The sequence below is a fragment of the Amblyomma americanum genome, chromosome 3 (assembly GCF_052857255.1).
Source record: "Amblyomma americanum isolate KBUSLIRL-KWMA chromosome 3, ASM5285725v1, whole genome shotgun sequence".
NCBI lineage: Eukaryota > Metazoa > Arthropoda > Arachnida > Ixodida > Ixodidae > Amblyomma > Amblyomma americanum.
This window is the reverse complement of record NC_135499.1, coordinates 177,156,416-177,178,035: the sequence shown is the minus strand read 5'-3', so window position 1 is coordinate 177,178,035 and position 21,620 is coordinate 177,156,416. Positions and strand designations below refer to the sequence as shown.

Sequence of the window (21,620 nt, the reverse complement as noted above, 5' to 3'; positions counted from 1 at the left end):
TGCTGCGAGCTTTTTTTTTCCCCGCACGCCAGTCCCGAGGATGCGCGTATGCCGACCAGCTCGTATCTGCGGTTAGTACAGCTGGAAATAGTAGACGCTAGCGTTGTCTCTTTAGGAACCTGATCTTACCATCAGAGAATGAGTCCTCCTCCTCCTTAGCCCAGGGAACGTGGACTGAGAAAACCCCTGCCAATGGGGACCCTGAGCGCCACGTAGCGTCTTGCGTCCAGGTGCACACTGAGTCGAACTTCGTCGAGTTCTCACCGCAGCTCCTTCGAGGGATGTCTCGGTCTACTGGCTTGCACATTGCCTGTCATGTGAAACAAAGGCACCTGGACGGGCATGTTTGTGCTTTCGCCTCCACGAGCATTCCCACAGGAATGTGGTGTAGCATATTAATTTAGGAAAAATTAATAGATCGATTAAGTATAGTTACCATGTACAGATTAAAGCCCGGCTCGCGCATGCGTAGAACACACAACACGATGGTTGCTGCCTTTGGAGAGCTGACTGCAGACAGCTCAAGGCTCTTGGCGTCCTTTTTCTTCATATGATATATATATATATATATATATATATATATATATATATATATATATATATATATATATATATATATATATATATATATATATATATATATATATATATATATATATATATATATATATATATATATATCTGTGTGTGTGTGTGTGTGTGTGTGTGTGTGTGTGTGTGTGTGTGTGTGTGTGTGTGTGTGTGTGTGTGTGTGTGTGTGTGTGTGTGTGTGTGTGTGTGTGTGTGTTGGTCCGGTCGCACTGTAGGCCACGTAGAAGATGTTCCTTATGTTGACGTGTCATGAAGAAAATGAGCTGTGCATGAAGGTGGGGACGGTGAGAAGAAAAGAAAAAAGCTGAAGCGGAAATGTTTAGGCGGTGCGCAGTCGTGCTGAGAATTCGGGTAGCTGGTCATTCCTGAGGACGAAACTACGCGGGTGGTGCGACAGACCACTGAGGGCAGCTCGGTGTTCGACGTGGTGTCATGAACACGTTGCACGGGCTTATACGTACGACGGACTTATCGGGCGCTTCAAACTTCACTGACGTGAGCGATCAATAGGAGCCGTGCGCTAGTGTCTTTGACTACATTTCGCGAGTGGAGATTAAGCGGATTATGGAAGAACTCCGCCATGCAACACTGGATAAATGTATAACGTCTCGTCTAGGACTTTCGGGCTAATTTTTGGCGTTTTATATCCCGCCTTTATTCTCCGTATTAATTATCCTACCGGTGTTACTGCCTCTGATTTCACTCTCACCGCAGTGAGTGGGGACCTGCCCTTCAGCTGATGACGGTAACGCCACATATAAATTAAAAGTTGGTTTGGTTTATGGGGGATTAAGGTCCCAAAGCAACTCAGGCCATGAGGGACGCCGTAGTGGAGATCTCTGGAATAATTTCTACCACCTGGGTTTTTTAACGTCCACTGATACCGCACAGTACACGGGCCTCTATAATTTCACCCCCATCGAAATTCGACTGTCGCGGCCGGGATCGAACCCGCGTCTTTCGGGTCAGCAGCCGAGCGCCAGAACCACTGAGCCACCGCGGCGGCCTGCATTAAACTTGGGATGGGCTTGCATATTACATTATGGCGGCAAATTTCGAATACGACGTCAGGCTTCTTCAATCGATGTCGCATTGCGCCCATCGCAACAACGACGTCTACATTATATGATAGCTGCTCGGTGGGACATGCCTTAGAACTTATGTCTTGCTAATTCAGGACGTAAAATCGACAGTTGATCGAAGGGGATCACTCACGTGCACTGACAAATTCGACAGTGAAATTGTTACGTTTGCCAGCATAAATTTTAGAGTGAGGCGTGTTGTTGAGAGGGTTCTGGATACTTCGTTTTGATGCGTTAATACCTATCAATCATTTCAGTGAAATGGTTGTTTTCCAACCTGCATTTCAGGTTCTCGTTCCGTTGGGTCGACCATATGAATTTCAGCAAAACAGTGAGACCCCGACGATGTGACAGCAATAAATCAGCTGCAAGATATTACCCCGGTCATTTGCCTCCTACCAGAATGGGAGAAGGATAAAAAAAAAACGAACCGTATCAGGAGAAGGCCAAGATTCAGTGGTCTCACTCGTAGAAGGCCTTCGCCATAGGCAGGGTCATGCTTCAAAATAAAAAAGAAACTTCTGGCTAGCTGTACTCCTGGTACTTGGAGCTTTTGGAGTACTTGGAGCATTTGTGGAGTTTGTCTTTCTAATATACTCCACTCTTGACGTGCTTTTCTTCTTTCACCCTTCCCACTCACTTCCTTTCTCGACCCCTTCCCCCACTCGCTTGTGGGGTAGCCTGTCGGGCATCATACGAGGTTACTCTCCCTGCCTTCTCTCTTCCTCAACACACTCCGTCTCGTGCGACCTGAAAAGTGCTGGCTTGTTTTAATGCTTGGTGTAGTTCTATATCATAAGATGAAGGTTATTCTGAACTGAGCAAATGCGATAGCCAAGCTTCTGACCAGGCATAGACCCGTTAACTTCCGAACTTCTCATGCTGGAGACAACACATTTTGCAGAGATCACGCATCCCTCAGTTTCTAAAGGACGATTTAAGTGGCGAGTTAACAAGCGCCAAGGTAAAAAATAAAGCGCCATGAACAGCACACAGCGGAAGGAAAGGAATAGCTCTTCTTTACTGTTTCTTAAATGGCACTAAGGACAATTTAACACAGTTTTTGTCCTCAGTAAAAAATGACTCTTGTGCTCTTTCTGGGTAAGTTGACGTTTGTCCAAAAGCAAATGACACATTTATTGCTTATAAAATTTCATTTAAATCTGCCCGCCACTCTATTCAAACTTGTGACGCCTACAGCGAAAAGGTCTCCGTGATACCCATATTTAAGTGAATGGCTTTGCAGTATAGCCTCTGAGATCCGCGCTTAAATTATTGCGTCGGGGCATCACAGTTTACATGCGAAATCGGGCAGTGACGGCGCTACGTGTATTTAATTTTTTGGCCTTCTCTGGCTCACAGAAGCTGCGTTTTAATTTAAGGTAATGTCTTTCTCGTTAGAATGCGATGTCCTATCGATACAAGCCTCCGTGTCCCTTTAACATGAAACTTGTTGCTTGTTTACAAATTCTCGAAGATTTCGGGAAAAAGATACGGGGAGTTACGTCAGCACGAATTGCTACAGAAGTAAGCAACCACCACGAAGAGGAGTAAGATATGGGAATAAAAGAAGGGAGTAACTCCCTTAGGCGATGGAGACGAATGCGGTGTGGAAACGACCGAGGTCACAGTACCTTGGATGCCGACATCGTCTTCTCTTTACGAGAATGCGCTGGAGTCGCTGAAGAGTGTTCATGTAAGGACGAAACACTTTGTACCTATGCGCTTGCGTGCGTATTTGCGTGCGAGGGTGATGGAAGCTGTGCATTGGGAAACCAACGGTTTCGATAGCCAGTGTAAATAGTCATGTATTTAATAACGTCGAAGAACTATCCCATGCAGGTCTTCAATAATCAACAATCTTTATCTCTAATTTAGATGCGCAGAAACTGTCCCGTCCTAAGCTTGATGTGGTTGGTGCTCAAGTACCTTAACGCATAACAAAACGGCTCCTCAGGGAAATGGGCCTGCGGTGGAACCGCGAAAGTGACTACGTGAAGTGGACTATGAACAACCGTTTCATCAGCAACCTCTGCGACTACCTCAGCGCGACGGGCCTTCACTCCTTTTAACTTTCAATCCCGTGCATTCCTTCCCCCCCCCCCCCCTTCCTCTTTTTTTTAACTTATGCCTCATGGCACACTTCTCGAATTAAAAAAAAACTACCTTAACGTGAAGTTGAGCACTCTACAGTTCCGTGCACAGAACCTATAGACGCACGTCGACTACAGCCCGCTGGTGACGTCATCCAGTGGAGACCAATGCGCACTAAAGGGAATCCTTCTTTCTCTTTACTGTCCCCTCTTATAAATTGCATTCATTTTTTTCCTCATGGTGTTGTTCAGATACCAACCAAGGTTATAAGATACCATGGTCTTCCTTGCTCCATGACCACCTTACCCCCTACCCGCTTGCACTGTGCGGCTTACGGAAAGTGTTCACGGGTTTGCATATAGGTTCGAGAAGTTTCCTTATGTTTTTGTGCTGCTGCTGAAGTGAGCAATGTTTAAATTCACCAGTCTTTTTTTTTTATGCAGCGAATGTATGAGCTCTTGTGCAATGGACTATGACGGTTGCTTTTGTCCTTTCAGAGTGCAGTCGTATACCAGCAATGGTCTTCCAACTTATCACTGGTACCTGTGCGCTTTTGGTAACAGGCGATCGACGTCTGGTCCACTTTATGTACTCATTAACACATGAATACCAGCGCTATATAGGTAACAGAGCTGGCGTGCTCTTATGCGGACACATGTATTGATTCACAGCCCTGCTCACTATTGCGCGATGGATTTAATGAATATGCTGCTTTGCTGAACTCTGTGCATCTGCTCTAGTTGAGCGCGCATTCGAGAATCATTTTTCAATGAGCCGCCGCGGTGGCTGAGTGGTTATGGCGCTCGGCTGCCGGCCCGAAAGACGCGGGTCCGATCCCGGCCGCGGCAGTTGAATTTCGATGGAGGCGAAATTCTAGAGGCCCGTGTGCTGTGCGATGTCAGTGCACGTAAAAGAACCGCAGGGGGTCGAAATTTCCGGAGCCCTTCACTACGGCGTCCCTCATAGCCTGAGTCGCTTTGGGACGTTAAATCCCCCCATAAACCATAATTTTTCAATGAGTGATTACAACTACGGCATGGCGATGCAGAGACAAGTATAGCAACAAAAAAAACGCAGAGGCGATTTCAGGATGCGACGCGACAAATCTGCGCTAGCGGTATCGGTTGTACATTTCGCTCCTACGATGATCGTCTTCCCGTCGCGTGTTTGAATTGTATTTCGCTGTCGCTTTTACGTTTTAGGGCTGCGTGGGATTATCGTGGGTGGAGGTGTCTGTAGGGCGGAAGTGGGTGAATGGGTAGTGGGTATACGGCCTTCAGGACGTTAAAGGCTGGTTTTTTTCTTGCTGGGTGGAGGCTTCCGGCAGGTGGAGATAGGTGGAGGGCAAACGTAGGTGGGTAGTGGGCGGAGGCCTCCTGGAGGGTGGCGGTGGCATCACATAACACAAGACGGGCAGATTTTGTGAACGTGAGGGTAGTAATGCTAACGCATTAAAAACTGAAAATGTAGTGAGCGTTACGAAAGCTTTCTAAATTTCTCAACATTCCCTTTGAAGGTGCGCCATTTCGTTTTCCTATCCATTGTCATTCCGGATACTCCAGTATCTCAAGCGCCCGGAACGCATAACGGCTGAGGAAGATTACTACTACTACAGAGCGCAAGAGAGAGACGGGGGATGGGGGTTGGACGAAAGAGGAATGCAGGCAGCTTAACCAGAACGGTGTCCCGGTTCGGCTTACCTGCTTTCCTAGAATATCAAGAGGGGATGTAAAAGGAATAGATAAATGAGAGGGGTGGGACGAGGAGCAATGACATCAGGTAAGGCCATGCGAGCTGCGAAGTCACAATCTGTCGCATGAACACGACGCCCTCAGGATTGAAGTAGTGCTCCGTATGCCATGAGGGCTCCCTGTCGCTGTGGCCACAACAAGATAACTTTCGGTCAGAAGTTGGGGATCGAGGCGGTCTATAGTGCATAGCACGGCGTTTGCCTTTTGGCGCCAAACACGAGGCATTCACATAAGAGGAGTCCTACCGTCTCTTCGCAGTCACGTCAGTCACAAGCAGGGCTGTCGGCCATGCCAAGTAGAATTGCTTAAACGCAACACCTAGCCATAGACGGAAAAGCAAAGTTGCCTCACGTCACTGTAGAAAAGGCATCTTTAAGGGTCGCATTTTTGTACGGACTAGAGTTCCTCACTGCACTTCGTTTACGCCCGTAGTTTTCTTATTTACTTCTTTTCTTTTTTCGTGAGTGGGCGTGAAGATCTGACCTGCCTAAAAACCGCGAACGATAACGACCGCTTCGCCCCTTAACTCCGACACAAGTGAGTGCTGCCCTCACCGGTAATGACAACGTTTCCTCGTCGTTGACTGAACGCGCCCAGCAACTCAGGAAATAGGCGGGGTTGGCGGTCTCTCCTCACCGTGGCAGAGAAAACCTTCTCCACAAAAAATTTTTTTTCTTATTTTTGCGCTGCTGTTCGGAAGTGAACGGAGTTTCGGCAGGACAAATGTTTTTCACAGCACTCTTTAATTTGTCTCCTCGCTGTATTTACTTTGAAAAGTTTTCTTATCAACTGAAAATGAGTCGCGAACAGCCTTTCGAAAGCAAACCCTGAGCGCAGATGCGAAATATCTTTACTTCGAAGGCCTATTTGTATCTTAATTGCCCGCGCCAACAAATACGTAATTTTGACGACATTGCAGGTAATAAAGTAAGCTTTCTAACACATTCCTTTTTTTTTCGCTTTATACGAGCGCTCATTTGTACTAACAGTTTCCCTCAAGCTCGGCAGAAACAAGCAGAGAAGGAAAATTATTGCCCATAAACTGACCATGTTGAATTAATGCGTCCGCTGTGTCAACGTCAGTATGAGTGCTTTACTGGGACCTCTCCACAACACCGTCATCAAAATGAAAACTGCGCTCCCAACTGCAAGGATCGATAACGTTTATGTTCGATAAGCAAGTAAACTCACTATGGCGCGTTCATTGGTCTGATTTTCCCTTGTCAGGTTTGCAATAAAGGGCACGATTCTTAACGCTGACCTGGGGACAGTGCGATGAGGAATTCATTTTACGATTCTATTCCGCTTATTATGAGCGGCAGAGAATCAAACGTTCATTTTACGCCCGTAAGGAAACGTAGAAGGTGTCGACCGTTCCGTTTTCGTGCGAGCAAAGCAATTCCGAGCGGAATCTAGAGCCAAGTGTGGAAGAGGTCTTCACAGCACGCTGGAAAGAAGAAAACAGAGATGGGCGGAAGGGGAACACATAACCGCTGTTGCCTCTCACCCCATCATTTTCCATTCTCCTTCTGCCTTTCCAGCCTCCTTAAAGTCACAGAGGTCAAGAATTGACGGTTTAGAAGCCTCGCGCACTTCGAGAGCGCTCGTTAACGTGAGCAGCGCAGTCCGGGGTCCTTTTCTTCGGTTACCTTGTTTGTATACGTCGAGACTGGCGTGGTGGCGCCACTTGGCCCCTTCGTCTGCCGCCGCAGTTTGCCTGCCTCGTGCGTAAAATAGCGCACACGCATGGAGCCCTCAGCCGCCGCGGCAGCAGCAGCAGCAGCAGCGCAGCCGGAACAAGCGTGGGTGGGTATTCGCATTCCGTCGTTCATTATCCTCGCCGGTAGCGGTGATGACGGTGATGGGGCCGCTTTGGGCCCGGCCTCCTCGTAAGAGGAACCATAGCGTTCCCTCCCCGGGCGCCGCTTCCAGTGCACTCGTCGGTAATGGCATTGCAGGGGCAATCCACTCTGCTGCGCGCAATGAAAGAGTCTCCGCGCGTGCTCTGCGCTTTCTTTTTTTTTTTTGTTCTGTCTTCTTCGTTCTTTTTTTCTTCTTCTCCGGAGCAGGCCCGGTCGGCGCCGAAGGTCAGGAATGCTGAAGACACGCAGTCCTCCAGCAGCGTCCGCAGGAGTTGACCTCACTCTCCCATTTAGTTCGGCTTACCTCTCCTGGCTCGCTCTCTGCGGCGTCCGCTCGCTTCTTTCATGCGCTCCGTCGCCGTCATGAAATGTCCGGATCGTTGCGAATGCCGACTGCCTATATTGTTACCCAGAGAGCATAGTCTCAAGCAGAGAGTCTGTGCAGGGAACAATATGGACCAGGAACGTCGGCAGCGACGTCGCGAGGAGGTAAGCAAAATGGAAGCAGGAGAAGCTCAGGCCTCCCCTCGCGAGTAAGGGAGGAGTGCAATTGGAAAGGGACGCTTTCGGCTAATTGTATAGGTGGCCCTTCTTCGGTGCTTACCCCGAATCCATCTCGGCTGCGCGCGACGCTGTGGGCAAATAGGTGCCCGCTCAAGCGAGCTTCCTGCAATTGCGCGGTCGGGGGAGGATCGGTCCGAGGTGATGCGGTTAGCCGGTGCACCTGCGCGCGTGCCAGACGGCCGTCGCCGAGATGTCGCGGCCACGGCCGCCCGCGCGGTCGCTTGCTCTTGGAAAGTTCTCCGGGGAGGTTCGACGTCTGGACAGGCGCGTCACTTGGGAGAGGGCTGAGCGCACGTCCGACCGTAATTTTCCGGCATCGTTCCTCTCCTCTCTTCTGCAAGCGCTGATACTATACCAAGTTCCAATGCTGTCGATCCTAAAATTCTCTCTTTTACTTGGTCACGTCGTCGACTTCAATCACGTGGATTACCAGGTTCTCTCCCTGGCCGGCATCCTGACAACTGCCACCTCTATGAGGTCTTAGCTACTGCGTACAGGCCAGCCAACTTTAGTACAGTCAAGTGACTTCGCGGTGCTCCAGTTTCCTCGCACCACAGGCCTGATAGCTCTCACCTTGTACATTCTACACGTGTTAGGAAAGCTTCTCCCTTGAAGTAAGAGAAACGCGATTAATCTGAACACTGTGTGGCCGTCCGTACCTGTCGCTTCAGTGCTAGTGGCTTTAGTGTTACCTTGGTGTGCGCTGCTGTCTTTAGCGTTATTCCTCTCTTTTGTTCTTCTAGAAGAAAAATTAATTGTGTAAGTTTTGTGTAGACCATTAAATACGTGTACTCATATGTAAACTGTTGCATAAGGGTCGTGACACACTCTAATGCGCAGACACTCTCTTTTACTCTGCAGTTCCCTAGGATTCGTGGACCTCATTACCTACTGAAAGGAGAATTTATCAAAAGTTTTGTCGTGATAAGATGGAGAAGCCTGGGGAGAACCATTACACACGCATTCACCTTCGCATTGTCGACCTCGCCACTATGACACTTATAATAAACTGCAATCTCCAACCAAAAAAGAAAGTCTCCATTCACCACTTCCCTGCAGTGCGCCAGCGTGACTAAAGGGGCGCTCACATTAGCGGGAAAACGCGCAACGCCGGGCGTTTCCCGCGTGCCGCTTCCCGCCCAAGCCGGTTTTTCTCCCGCGGACAGCCTGCTCTCCCGTCCCGCGGAGCGATGGGTTCGGTACCTATTTTTCCCGTGCCGGTGATTAAGGACAGCCAATGGGCGCCGACCGTGAACCGTGACGTCGGTCCCAGCTCAGTGACCCCTTCGGCGGAGGCTGCGCGCGTCCGGCCGGCCGCCCCGGCCGGCCGGGGCACTCGGCGGCTGCTTTGCCAGGGCGACGGGAGGGGAGCTAGCAGGGTGCGCTTTCCAGTCTTCTCTAGTGTCACGTGACTATCCCCTTCTCTTTTTGCTCGTTCGGGTCCTCCCTCAGCGCCTCCTCTCTCCACATTCCAAGACAACCGCAGCGAGAAAACGCGCGTAGTGTGAGCGTCATTCCGAGGAGCTGCGAGGCAGCGTCGACGTTGACGCTGTGCCGGCGCGGGAAGCTTCCCGCTAGTGTGAGCGCGCCTTAACAGCCTAAACCCCCTCCCCCTCCCCCGCACCTTTCGCGACACAGCTGCCGTTCTTTTCACCCCACCCCCCTCCCCTCCATACTTAAAAGATGCTAGCTACTGCCCTCAAACCCCTGTCACACGGGGCTTCTTCACGACCTTTGCTGTAAAGTTCTCTTATTGCACTAAAGGAGGAAAACCGAAGAGGAGCAGCGGCGCTGCTACACGGCAAATTCAAAGGAGCTAGAACGCGGCCCCCGTGAATGCCAAAGTCACCGCTGTGCGTGAAGCGGCGCTAGTAACATTATGAAATTAAAGCAGACGGTAGCACTTCAGCTAAGAGGGTAAGAGTGTTCTCGTGTATGTTTGAAAAAGTAGCTATCACGATAATAAACTAGCGTTCTGACGGTGTGAAACGGATATTTTGAAACAAAAGTTTCTTTTTTTTTTTTCATCGTTCCCGGTCCGACCACGGTAGGCGCACTTTTCCGTTCGGCTCCTCGTTGTGTGTGAGAAGCGTGCTTTGTTTCTTATGTCCTTGTGTGTATTTCAAAGAAATTAGGTTGTGCCTGGTTAGCGTGCTGCCGTAATCATGAGCGACGAACCGCAAGACGCTAGAGAGAAGTGTGTAATTGCCATGAAGAGCAAACGAAGAAAAAACAGCAAAGCGAGAAGCGCAAGCACGTGTGTGTCGATGCGGCTGCTGAAAAGCGTTCAAATCCTTTCTTAGCAGTATAGATGTCTGAAGTCATAGCCTTCTCTACGGTTAAGTGCACAGTAACGCAAAATTAACCATTAAATAAGATAAATTCGATATTTTTTTACGTTTTAAAATCTAAAAATTGCCTCAATTTTTTATTCTTTGAGCTCGCTAGCTGGCGCTGCAGTCTGGATTGCTCCTTTAAGCAACTTTAAGGCCGCTGACGGCCGCCTTTGCGGCTAAGGACATTTTTCGCAAAGGTCTTGACGCTTTGCCGTGTAGATGCGCGTCACGCGCCTTTGGGACAAATGACCTTAATTCCTAAGGCCTTACAAGTGCCCGTGTAACAGGGGTATAATACCCCTGTCACACGGGCACTTGTAAGGCCTTAGAAATTAAGGTCCTTTGCCCCAAAGGCGCGTGACGCGCATACCCCTGTTACACGGGCACTTGTAAGGCCTTAGGAATTAAGGTCATTTGTCCCAAAGGCGCGTGACGCGCATCTACACGGCAATAATACCCCTGTCACACGGGCACTTGTAAGGCCTTAGAAATTAAGGTCCTTTGCCCCAAAGGCGCGTGACGCGCATCTACACGGCAAAGCGTCGTGACCTTTGCGATAAAGTTCCGTAGCAATAAAGGCGGCCGTCAGCGGCCTTAAAGTTGCTTAAAGGAGCAACCCAGACGGCAGCGCCAGCTAGCGAGCTCAATGAATAAAAAATTGACACAATTTTTAGTTTTGAAACCGTAAAAAAATATCTAATTTATCTTATTCAATGGTTAATTTTGCGTTACAGTGCACATAACCGTAGAGGAGGCTATGACTAAAGACATCCACACTGCTAAGAAAGGACTTGACCGGTTTTCAGCAGCCGCATCGACACACACGTGCTTGCGCATCTCGCTTTGCTGTTTTTTCTTCGTTTGCTCTTTGTTGTGTGCGTGTTTTGAGTTTGCTTGTGTGTACAAAGACACAAGCAACAAATCACGCTTCTCGAACACAACGAGGAGCCGAACGGAAAAGTGCGCCTACCGTGGTCGGACCGAGAACGATGAAAAAAAAAAGAAACTTTGTTTCAAAATAGCCCTTTCTCACCGTCAGAACGCTCGTTTATTATCGTGATAGCTACTTTTTCCAACACAAACGAAAGCACTCTTAGCTGAAGTGCTACCGTCTGCTTTAATTTCATAATGTTACTAGCGCCGCTTCACACACAGCGGTGACTTTTGGCATTCACGGAGGCCGCGTTCTAGCTCCTTTGGATTTGCCGTGTAGCAGCGTCGCTGCTCCTTTTCGGTTTTCCTCCTTTAGTGCAATAAGACAACTTTACGGCAAAGGCCGAGAAGAAGCCCCGTGTGACAGGGGTATAAGTCACCCCTGATGAAGGAGCCGAGTGGGCTTCGAAACGTTGGGTTAAAGTTAAAATTTTTGGTTGGAGATTGCAGTTTATTATAAATCTTCGAACCCAACCAGACAGGCAAATCTGTCAAAATGTTTAGTTTTCACTATGAAACTGCACTGATTTTCAGGCTCGGACATACTCTCGAGAATAAAACACATTAAGAAGCTGTTGTAGTCGAAACGCTAATAGCGAGTTCGAATATTGGGTATACACCATCCTTCCGCTTAAATCGACAGCCCAGTGCCAAGATTTTTTTTCTGAATGAAATGAAGCCAAGAACCTTACAGAGAGTTGTATTAGCTGTCATAAGGTCAAATGTTACGAGACGCAGATATTGTGAAGTTTGCTTGAGCCCTTTCGCCTGGAATTTTTGACGATTTATTTATTTATTTATTATTGATTGGTTGGTTGATTGATTGATTGATTGGCTGGTTGATCTATTAATTGATTTATTACCACGCTAACCGTGCCAATTAGGCCTATCACTACCTTCTTGACCACCCTTACCGCCCTCGCTGCAGATACATCGGGGAATACAACACTCATACGTCCTGGTCTGGGGCTGGCCGCACATTCATGCCACCCTCACCCAATCCCTACCTCGAACTCAGGTATACTGTATATGACGTCATATTTCGTTGGCTAACTGCCTCACACCAGCTTCTCCGCTCATAACAGGATACGGCTTGGGCCATAGCCATGTTTTGTAATGATTCTTTTGCACTCTTGCCATTGATCAGGCCCATCTTCAATATTGGAGATAGCGAATGGCATTGCTTGTTTAGCAGTAGTGACGACTGCATTAGCAATGTCCAATGGTAGAAGGGAAAAGAAAGTAAGTAAGTTAATAAGTAAGTAAGTAAGTTATTTATTTAGTTAGTTAGCTAGAAATACTGAGTTCCATTGCGGAAAAGCTGCTAGGACTATCATGTTCCAAAGTAGGAAAAATGCAAAATACGGCCCATGACTTCGTAACGCTAGATTTGGCACTAAATTAAAAGAATTTCCTCTCTCTACGGGTTCCTCCAGCAGCTTTTGAGAATGAACGGTGTTTGAAATTTTTTCGCATTTTTTTCTTCTCTCTGGAAACAACGGATCATGACAACACCACGCCCACGTTGCCACTATTACCACGGAAATTGCTCTCCCACCGAGGCTGCTGTTGCTGAACAATTTTCTCAAAATCTTGTTACGCTCATGCGGCAAAATGGACGTTTTCGCTTCCGTCGCTTTTCGATGTTCCGTTTAGCGAGTCGCAGTTAAGAAGTCCTTATAGCGAATTTCTCTCACCCGCGAGTGATGCTTCCGGCATTCACGGCTGGCGTTCACCGCGGGTCCGACAAATACAGCTTTTCTTTTGTTCTTCTGTTTGTGCCTTTCCTTTTGGTTGTTTTGCATTGCAATCTCATTCTGGGCAACGCTAGCTCGGAAACGCCATACAAGAGCCAAACAAGGCCCCGGGAGACAGTAGCAACGTTTATTTTTTTTCGTTAAGTCTGTCTTATACAACAACATCAGAGTCGAGGGCACTATGATTTAAGCACTGAAGCACTTTACTTGGTCATTTTTCTATCCTTATTATTATTATTATTATTATTATTATTATTATTATTATTATTATTATTATTATTATTATTATTATTATTATTATTATTTTGCGAGAGTGGAGAGACGCTCAGAGTTGGGCAGAGCATCGAATCCCGAATCTGTTTTGCGATTTTTTTATTTTTCAGCAACTAATAAATCTTTTAAAACCTTATGCAACGCTTCCGGTGGTTAGAGGTTCGATTCGCACACGTTGTGTGCCGTGGATACCGGAATATTGTACTCCAAAAAGCTCACCGAAGTCCAGGCCAACAAGCTGCGCGCCTGTGGAGATCGCAGAACATTTGTCACGCATACGGTAGTCGAAGAGCTGTGTAAGCGTCTGTGCTCCAAGAAATCGATTCGCCTGTGCTGTTCGGGCCGTCCAGGGAATTTGAACCAAGTCTGTGGACACTTATAACATAGCTTGAAAGCGGCAATAAGTGTTCGCAGTGAAGAGTGAAAAATAATGTATATCCCATCCAGTGACAACCGACGAAAGCTAAAAGAAAGCCTCTTTAACGTCCTCTAGATAAAATGAAAAAAAAAAATTAACAGTGGCTAAGCTCGGCTTTGCCAGGATATACGTAGCGTGAGCTACGCTGAGCCGCTGAGCAGCAAATTCGCTCTCCTTTTCCATGGCTATACCACACTGGCAAACGCCCCGCTATATGTATACCCCCACTGGTACCTCTGCGCATGCGCACAAAATGAGAGGCGCTATCAAGCGGCTCCGGCGCAGCGTCAGACTTGGCTACTGCGCAACGGAGGCGCACAGCTGAGCACGCGCCGGCGCCAGTACGTCTGCCGCGGCTATGACCGGCGAGGCGCGTTCGGCGGCGGCTCCGGCGCGCCAGCTGTGCGCCGTGTGACGTCACTGCTCGCGCATGCGCAGCACGGCTCTCCAGGAACCACGCGAAAGTGCTTAACCTCGGCCAGAGTAGCTCACGCTACAAAAAAAAAAAAAACCTTGAAAAACCTTCCCAAACGCATTGAAACTGACTAAACACGCTTCTTTCCAGCTTCTCTACCACATTGCGTTTCCGGGGCTTCCCACTATTCACATTCGCTGCTGCAGGGCCGAAAATATCGCTTGGTTTCCGTTACCTCGCGATATCTATCCCTTCGCCACAGAGGGCATGGAGGCGAGCATCTCCAAACGTCATGCTCCATTTCTCAAGTTCACAGTTGTGAACTTATAGTCTGGGGCAGCATATATAGTTCACGTTAGTGCACTCAAAGTGAGTTTTCATCCTTTAAATCGAAATGACAATCGTTAGTCCCCGGAGAAAAAGTTTGGTCAGCGAAAAGACAAACTGCGGGATGAGGCAGTCCTACGCAGATTTCAAGGAATATATGTATAGCCCTCGGCAGCAAAAAAAAAAAAAACGCACGGAGGGAAAAACGATATCATTTTTAGTCCTCGCTCCCTTGCATTTCTCCCCTCCTATGTAAGTCACCGACTTTGATGATATATTTACTGCTTACGAAATTGTGTCCTCTTGTAACGAAGTCCGCGGGCGTATACTCAACAAGTGAGGAAAAAAATGAGATGTGATTGGTCATGGAGCAGAGCACCGTCGCTCTCAGTGCTATAATTAAGACTGCATTATATGACCGCAGCTGTGGCCTTGTGGTTTGAGCACCCGCCTCGCATGCGGGAGGTGCAGGGTTCGATCCCCAGTGGCGCCGGGTACCCACCGGTGGTACAATAGGTACAAACTATCCCCCGGCTTGGTGCTCACCTTCTTTACGGTAAAATGCTTGGGAGTTGTGCCTTTGACCCCACCTTGAGAAGAAGAAAAATGTCATGTGCCATGGCACTCTTTGGCCTCGGAAGCCCTTGCGCAAAAAAAAAATCACAATCATCGTCATCAAGAATGGCTTAGTGGCACCGGAGTGATCACCACTTATAGTGCGGCGATAGACATAGACGCTTTTCGAAACGTACATGGGGTTCTATTGCGTGATGCGCGTAAATGAAATACGCAATTTCATTTCCTTGCTGTAAGTATACCGTTTACCAGAAAAAAGAAGCCGGCTGCTATACAGAGCCGGAAGCCATCGAGAAAACGTTGCCGCAATCCCAGCAGCGCCTGCTGCGAAGCACGCGCACGACTGACTATGCCACATTTTTTTTTTGCGCAAATCACGCCTTATAAGCGCGTCGGGTATGTTTTAAGGCTTACCAATGTCTCTAATCAATGCCTCTAGACAACGATTTGATTCCCACCGGGGGCACGGAAATCTTCTTAAAGCTTTACATGATTTTAGCAGACTAACGGTCAGTCTCTCTACACTGTCTCCAGAAGACTAATGGTTGCGGCAACGCAGTTCATAACCGAGAGGACAAAAAAATTGCTTAGAGTGTAGTTTAGACTTAGCTACCAACGACTTGTATAGCTGGTTTAGTAGACTAAAAAATGAACTTATTCGCCAAACAGCCAACATGCTCATTTGCATATGGTGCTGTAATTGTGACCTCCAATCTTCGTGACCTTTTCTCAGCTCTCAGCCAAAGACACAAAGTTTGCTTTCTGAGCACGTTAGAAATGAAATTCCAGCATTGCGGGCAGCAACTTATGAGTAAATGGCAAGTAGACAAATTACTTTTGGCACGCTTTCCAACTCTTGCCTGTATAGCAGCGGACACGCCATTGAGTCCAGAGATGATTACGCATTTCCGAGCACTAAACACCTCTTCATCGCGCCGAGGAAAGGAAGCAAATGACTATACGTAAGCAGCCTTCCGCAGCGGCGTCGGTTATAATACTTGCTAATGGTTCTGGCTCTGCGCCAGGCAATATGGCTGGCTGGCCGTCTGTTTAGCCCTCCGTAGGGGCTCAAAGTGCGAGAAAGATAGTGGCGAGTCTTATAGGTGTAACTTGCACTAAACACTATGCTATTTATACTTATTACATAAATCAATGATTATCTCGTTATATGTCTGCAGCTACGCATGGGGCAACCTTGGTGCTGTTCTTTTTTAAGGCTCGTGCGTGAGTGGACAAACCTTGGCGCAAATATAACGCTCTATAAAGCCCCACAATCTTGGCGAGTGTCGTTGTGACACGGTACGTTCAAAGTGGGTGTGGACACGACGTAGTTATTTTGCTCCTGTCGTCACTTTGTACGTGCTCCACGCGTTATTAATGGCTAGTGTTTATTACTAACTTAGGGGCAGGTAATATGCCGAGTGCTGCCTTGATTTCTCCTCAGAGAGTCCCGAAGTTTGCCGTGTAGTATACCCGCAGTTGTACGTTATCTCTAACAACACTCGCGTGAACGCAGCGTTCCAAGAATGCGTTCCTACGCGACTCCAGGTAAGCAGCAAAGAGAAGGCAAATGGTCGGAGGCATTTTAGGAAATATAGATACTTTTGTTTTATTTTCCCAACAAACCAAGAACGCGGAATGTACACAACCGTCATAAAGACAGCGCTGAAAATACTCTTCGATGAAAAGTTTCTCTCGAACAAAAATAAAAAGAAGTGCACTTGTATGAACATGTAAGAATGTTTCTGTACACGCTTCGATGTGCTCATGCAGAGCTAATCACCGTATAATAATACTTCACTGGCCTGTTCACCGATCAAGCCAGTTCGTTTCGCAACAAACACGCTGTTAATAAATAGCTTGCGGCACGTGCATTGTAAATGGAGAAAAACAAACTGACACAAAAAAAATAAATTCACACCGTCTCCTAATTCCATTGTGTGTTGGCAATGCGATAGAATTAGTAGCTGTTAATGATTTTACCGGAATTTACGACAGATCCAGACTGGTGACGTCACTCTCCTCCAGCCAATGGGAATGCTCCGATCTCGTGACGTCACTTTCTTTCAGCCAATCAGCGAACTTTATGACGGACGACGCATTTGGGCCTTATCGGGCTTCTAATGCTATCGCGTTAAAGAGTGCGACAAGGAGAGTTCAGCCTTATTTTCCTACGTGGACGTCTGCATTTCTGTTCGTGTCAAAAAACGAAATGATAATCACTGGCACAAAGTAATGATACTGAAGGATGCAGGCAAAACAGAGTAGCGGACAGAGGTTTTACAGGCATGAGAAACAGTGATGCAGCACTATGTTCAGTGCCTCAACATTATTACAGGCGAGGTCGCGCATGAGAGAGCGACCGTTTCAAAAACGGCGGTGCTCTAAACTCTCGCAGGTTCATCGCTTGCACTTTGGTCGAGTTCACCGTACGGAATGAAAGTCAGGTAAGCATAATTTATTATTACTGATGCCACCGTCACCGTGTAATGTTCGTTTACCATTGACGGCGAAGTCCACACCACGTTTATTCGAATACTGCTCCACATTTGTCGAGCACATTTCCATGAGCGTTGCTAAAAGTTAACAATCGGCCAATCTTGGGAATGGACAAAAAAAATAATTTAGAAACAACAGAAAAAATACACCAGGCATGAGCAAACACATGCCATTCACCATCTCGAATCCCGCATTCGGGTGAAAAAAAAAAAAAACAGACTTTGAAAGCATCATTCGCATGACCTTTAAAAAATGCTTTATTTCTGCCCTTGCAGCACGGTAGTTTATATGTCGTAGAATTTGATGGACGATTGCTGCTATATAATTTCGGATGCTTGGGTGCTTACAACATAGTAGCACTGGGTTCACCAGCGTAATTAGTAAAGCGAACGCTTCTAGTGCTTGCTTATTAATACCTAGCTACGACAGCGTCAGTTGGCCTAAATTCTGAGATTCCTTTTTCTTCGCAGTGGGGCCGCCACACGTACTGGCAACAGCCCTACTATTTTCGAATAAATGTCAGTGCCGTGCACCCTGTCCTGTCATCAAGCCAGGGACAGAGCAACTTCGTCTGGCTGTAGCATACAAAAGCGTCTGGACACTGGTTGCTCGTTTGTCTGCACACGTTCACTGTTAGGGTTTCAGGAGTTCCTACATCGACTAACCCTTTACAAACAGAAGTAGGATGTCCCCGGCAAGAGGCAAGCAGTTTTTTTTTTTTTTGGAAGGTGCCAACACCTTACACCTCTGTATCCGGCTTCATTTGTGCTTCGTGAGCAGTTTTTTTTCTCTAATTTACACGAAAGCGTACCGCAACACTTTAGAATCGCACGTGAAACCACTGCATACCACCTTCATCAAATGCACAAACCTAGATTCGCGAATACCACTTTTCTAGCCCTTACTCTAAACTACGACTTCCTTATCTTATCTGCCTTGCTAACACTATAGATATTTTGTACAAACAACCCTGTTTCGCTGCTTGTTTCTCAAGCGGTACCACCCACTCGATAAAACACGTCGCGTAAATATATGCAAAACAAAAGAGCTTTCAAAAATTCCATCCCCGAATTTTATTTCTAAAGCTCCCTACACAAAATAATTTATGGATACAAAGTTAAGGATTTGAGCAGACCGTCCAAATGTGAAGGTATAAACAAGCTGCACGCCACGTAGGTCTGTGCGTGGGTTTTTGTTCTTCAGCCTCAGAGGTTTACCGGGTTTTGAGCCCACATGGGCCACTTGTCACATCCTAGAAGCTTGTCTTGACAGCCTAGTGCCTCCCTACGCTTCTTCTTCGTTTATGAGCAGTTAACCTGTCTCGAATAAACTTGATTAGCATATTATCGAAACTGCATTGCAAGCTCCTGTTACTGACTCTCATTTCTTTGTTTTCTCGGGACGTAAAGCTCCTCAGCTACATCCCAACCTTTGCCTTCAACGTAGTGCTATCGCACCCAAACAATATTTAAGGCACGTTCCCCAATCCACTACATTTAGCATGGACTGCGTACTTTACTTCTCTGCTATGTTTTCGAAAAAAAGTTTGAGCCTTTTGGCGTCTAGAAAGCACAGTGGGCGTTGCAGTTGAACTACTACTGCCCATGCGGTCATGATCAACCGTTACGGAGCTACCTGGCATTGCAGAAAACCTAGGCGTTGAGGTTCTGCTGCTACTGCATGTTATTAACACTCTGGCTGTGATTTAAGCGGGAATTCGGCTCACAGTGTGTCCTTTCTGTAGTTAACAGTAGAAAACACCTTACGTTAGGTTGTTTCAACGGTGTTTTCCACCGATGAATAAACGTTAACTAGTACTTGAATAGGGAAGGGTGAAATGTTATATGTGTGCTTGCCATCACACAAATATGCACGTCCAGATGACAGCAAACAGCTCACAAAATGAATCCACATGTCTTGGTATAAATAGCGGCACTTGAACAAAAAAAAAGTTAAAAAAGAAACAAAAAGGGCTTAATGAAATGCTATACATCACCGATCACACATAATGAGACAAATGAGAACAAAGCAGCCACACATAGCACATATAAGTCACGAATGCGGTAAGAAAAAGCAAAAAAGGGTCCTATTGCATCCTTGTTTTTGGTTTCGCAATGAGGGAGGTGTCCTTGGTGTGCACAGATGTACAGGATCCAACCGGCATGCACAGTTGTAACGTATTGTCACCTCACTGAAAAGACAACTCGGCATGCCAAAATACAGCTCCCATCGCACACCGGAACGAAAGCGTGTAACACAGAGTAAGCGAAAAGCACGTCATTTTGGTCCGTTGGTTTGGTTTAGCGGTTCGTTCATCCTCTAAACCACGATATCTCAAACGCGTTCCCAAACCTGCGAGATTGTCAGTCGTTTCAAACAGTGCACACTCCTTTCGATGTGAGTTGTCCTGCCACGAGCAGGTTTTTGGACCTGGCACACTGTGGGAGGCGCTCAAGCGTGGGTGTCATTCAGGGAGAGTATAAGCACGTTTCTAGCTGGACACTTGGTGATCACGGCCATTCAGCGACAAGGCACTAGGAAAGTCGTCGATTGCTACCGCTGCCACGGAAGATCCACAGAACGGAAGCCCTTGGTCTTGAGCGCGAAGATCCAGCCTAACCCAGTAGCGGATAGCGATAGTAAGAAGTCCTCTTCCCTATCTTCTATGCGGGCGTCTTAGCTCGCGATCTCGCCGTTGGTCTTGCGCATGATTTCCAGCTGAATCTCGTGCTCCCTCGCCTTCATGCGGAGCGCAGCGATGCTCGAGCTCCGACGGTCTCCTCCGCCCGTGGGCGGCGACGCGGACGGCGAAAGATTGGTGGCCGTCACGCCGGGCGACACGCTGGACGAAGACCTCGCCGGGCTGCTGCCGCCCAGCAGCGGTCTCTGCGCCGCCGCAGCTGCCGCCAGCGGCGGAGGAGGAGGCACAAGAGCTGCCGCCGCCGCCGCAGCGGCAGCGACCGCGGCGTTGGACGGAGGCGGCGGCGGCGGGATGGCCACTGCCGGAGGCACTCTTTGGTGGAGTAAGGACGGAGGGGAAGGCGGCAACACAGGCGCCGTGGTCGGTGGCGGCGGCGCCGTCACGTCGGGTGGACTGATGTCGGTTCGCTGCCGGTTGTGCACGGACAAGGTGGCCAGCCAGTTTTGGAACGGTGCCGGCGTCTGGTACAGCGCTGGCAGCGACGGCGGCAGGAAGGGCCCGAACGGGCTGATGGGGAAGAACGCGTGGCCGGGTGTGAGCAGCGGCATCGCCGCCGAGCCGATGTAGGGCGAGAGCCTGGCGGCGCTCAGGAGGCTGGCCTCCGGGCCTGCGGCCGAGGGCGGCTTGCGGCCGTACAGCGAGCCGAAGGCGGCCGCCGCTGCGGCCGCTGCTGCTACGGACGGCGACGGGTGCGCTCCGGCCATGGTAGGCGTGGACGAACTGAGCGACTGCGCCGTAGAGTAAGGGTTGTAGCCCTGCGACTGGAGTGCGTTGCCCGCGGCCTTCTCTTGCTTGCGCCACTTGGCTCTCCGGTTCTGGAACCAGACCTGCGGGTGGGCAGACAAGAGAGGGGGGTCGTCAGGGCGTGGTCACCGCACAGAACCGTGTCATTCGCGTGTGCTCGTCGTATTGCCAGCACAAATCGCGCATAAAGCATACCTGTGCGGCATGGACATAAACAATGCACAGAGTAATCACATCTGAGGTTACCCGACGCTCACAATTACGCGGTGGTTCATTAATAACCACGCCTCTATTAACAGCTGTGGAAGTCACCTGGACTGGAGAGCGCGATAAAGAAAAAAAACAAGGGACAGCCGCGGTTTGTTGCTGCTTCGTAACAGGCAATGCGGTAATCAAAGGCGCGCATAACTACGGCAGCAGTTCCAGCCATGTTTCATTCAGCGGCCACACGTACAGTTTCAGTATTAGTCAGAATCCTCTTGAAACAGTTCCGCACTCCTCTCTACCCCCCCCCCCCCCTCCCAAACTTCTTTTTTCTTACCTACACCGGCGGGGCGTCCGTGATGGGACGAGCGGCGATAAATCACCCGAACGGCCCAAGTTGCGGCTGCATATATATGCCGCGCAGCCTCCTCCGGCGCTCCTATACAACGTCCACGCTCGCAAACAGCAATCGCGCATATACGCACGAAGCCAT

General features: G+C 48.4%; 2 protein-coding genes across 4 annotated transcripts in view; one reads left to right on the top strand and one right to left on the bottom strand.

The window, feature by feature from the left end:
* The window catches only part of LOC144124278 (uncharacterized), a 138,991-nt gene extending 120,932 nt beyond the window's left edge, over window positions 1–18,059 (top strand). The window contains exons 3-4 of the mRNA XM_077656916.1: window positions 12,142–12,231; window positions 17,949–18,059. Of these exons, the coding sequence (XP_077513042.1) occupies window positions 12,142–12,231; window positions 17,949–18,059 (201 nt within the window). The remainder of the gene's footprint in view (window positions 1–12,141; window positions 12,232–17,948) is intronic.
* Window positions 16,567–21,620, bottom strand: part of LOC144125506 (uncharacterized) — a 133,153-nt gene continuing 128,099 nt past the window's right edge. For all 3 annotated transcript variants that reach the window (XM_077658962.1, XM_077658960.1, XM_077658961.1), the window contains one exon: window positions 16,567–21,006. In XM_077658962.1, the coding sequence (XP_077515088.1) occupies window positions 20,155–21,006 (852 nt within the window). In that variant the 3' untranslated portion in view covers window positions 16,567–20,154. The remainder of the gene's footprint in view (window positions 21,007–21,620) is intronic.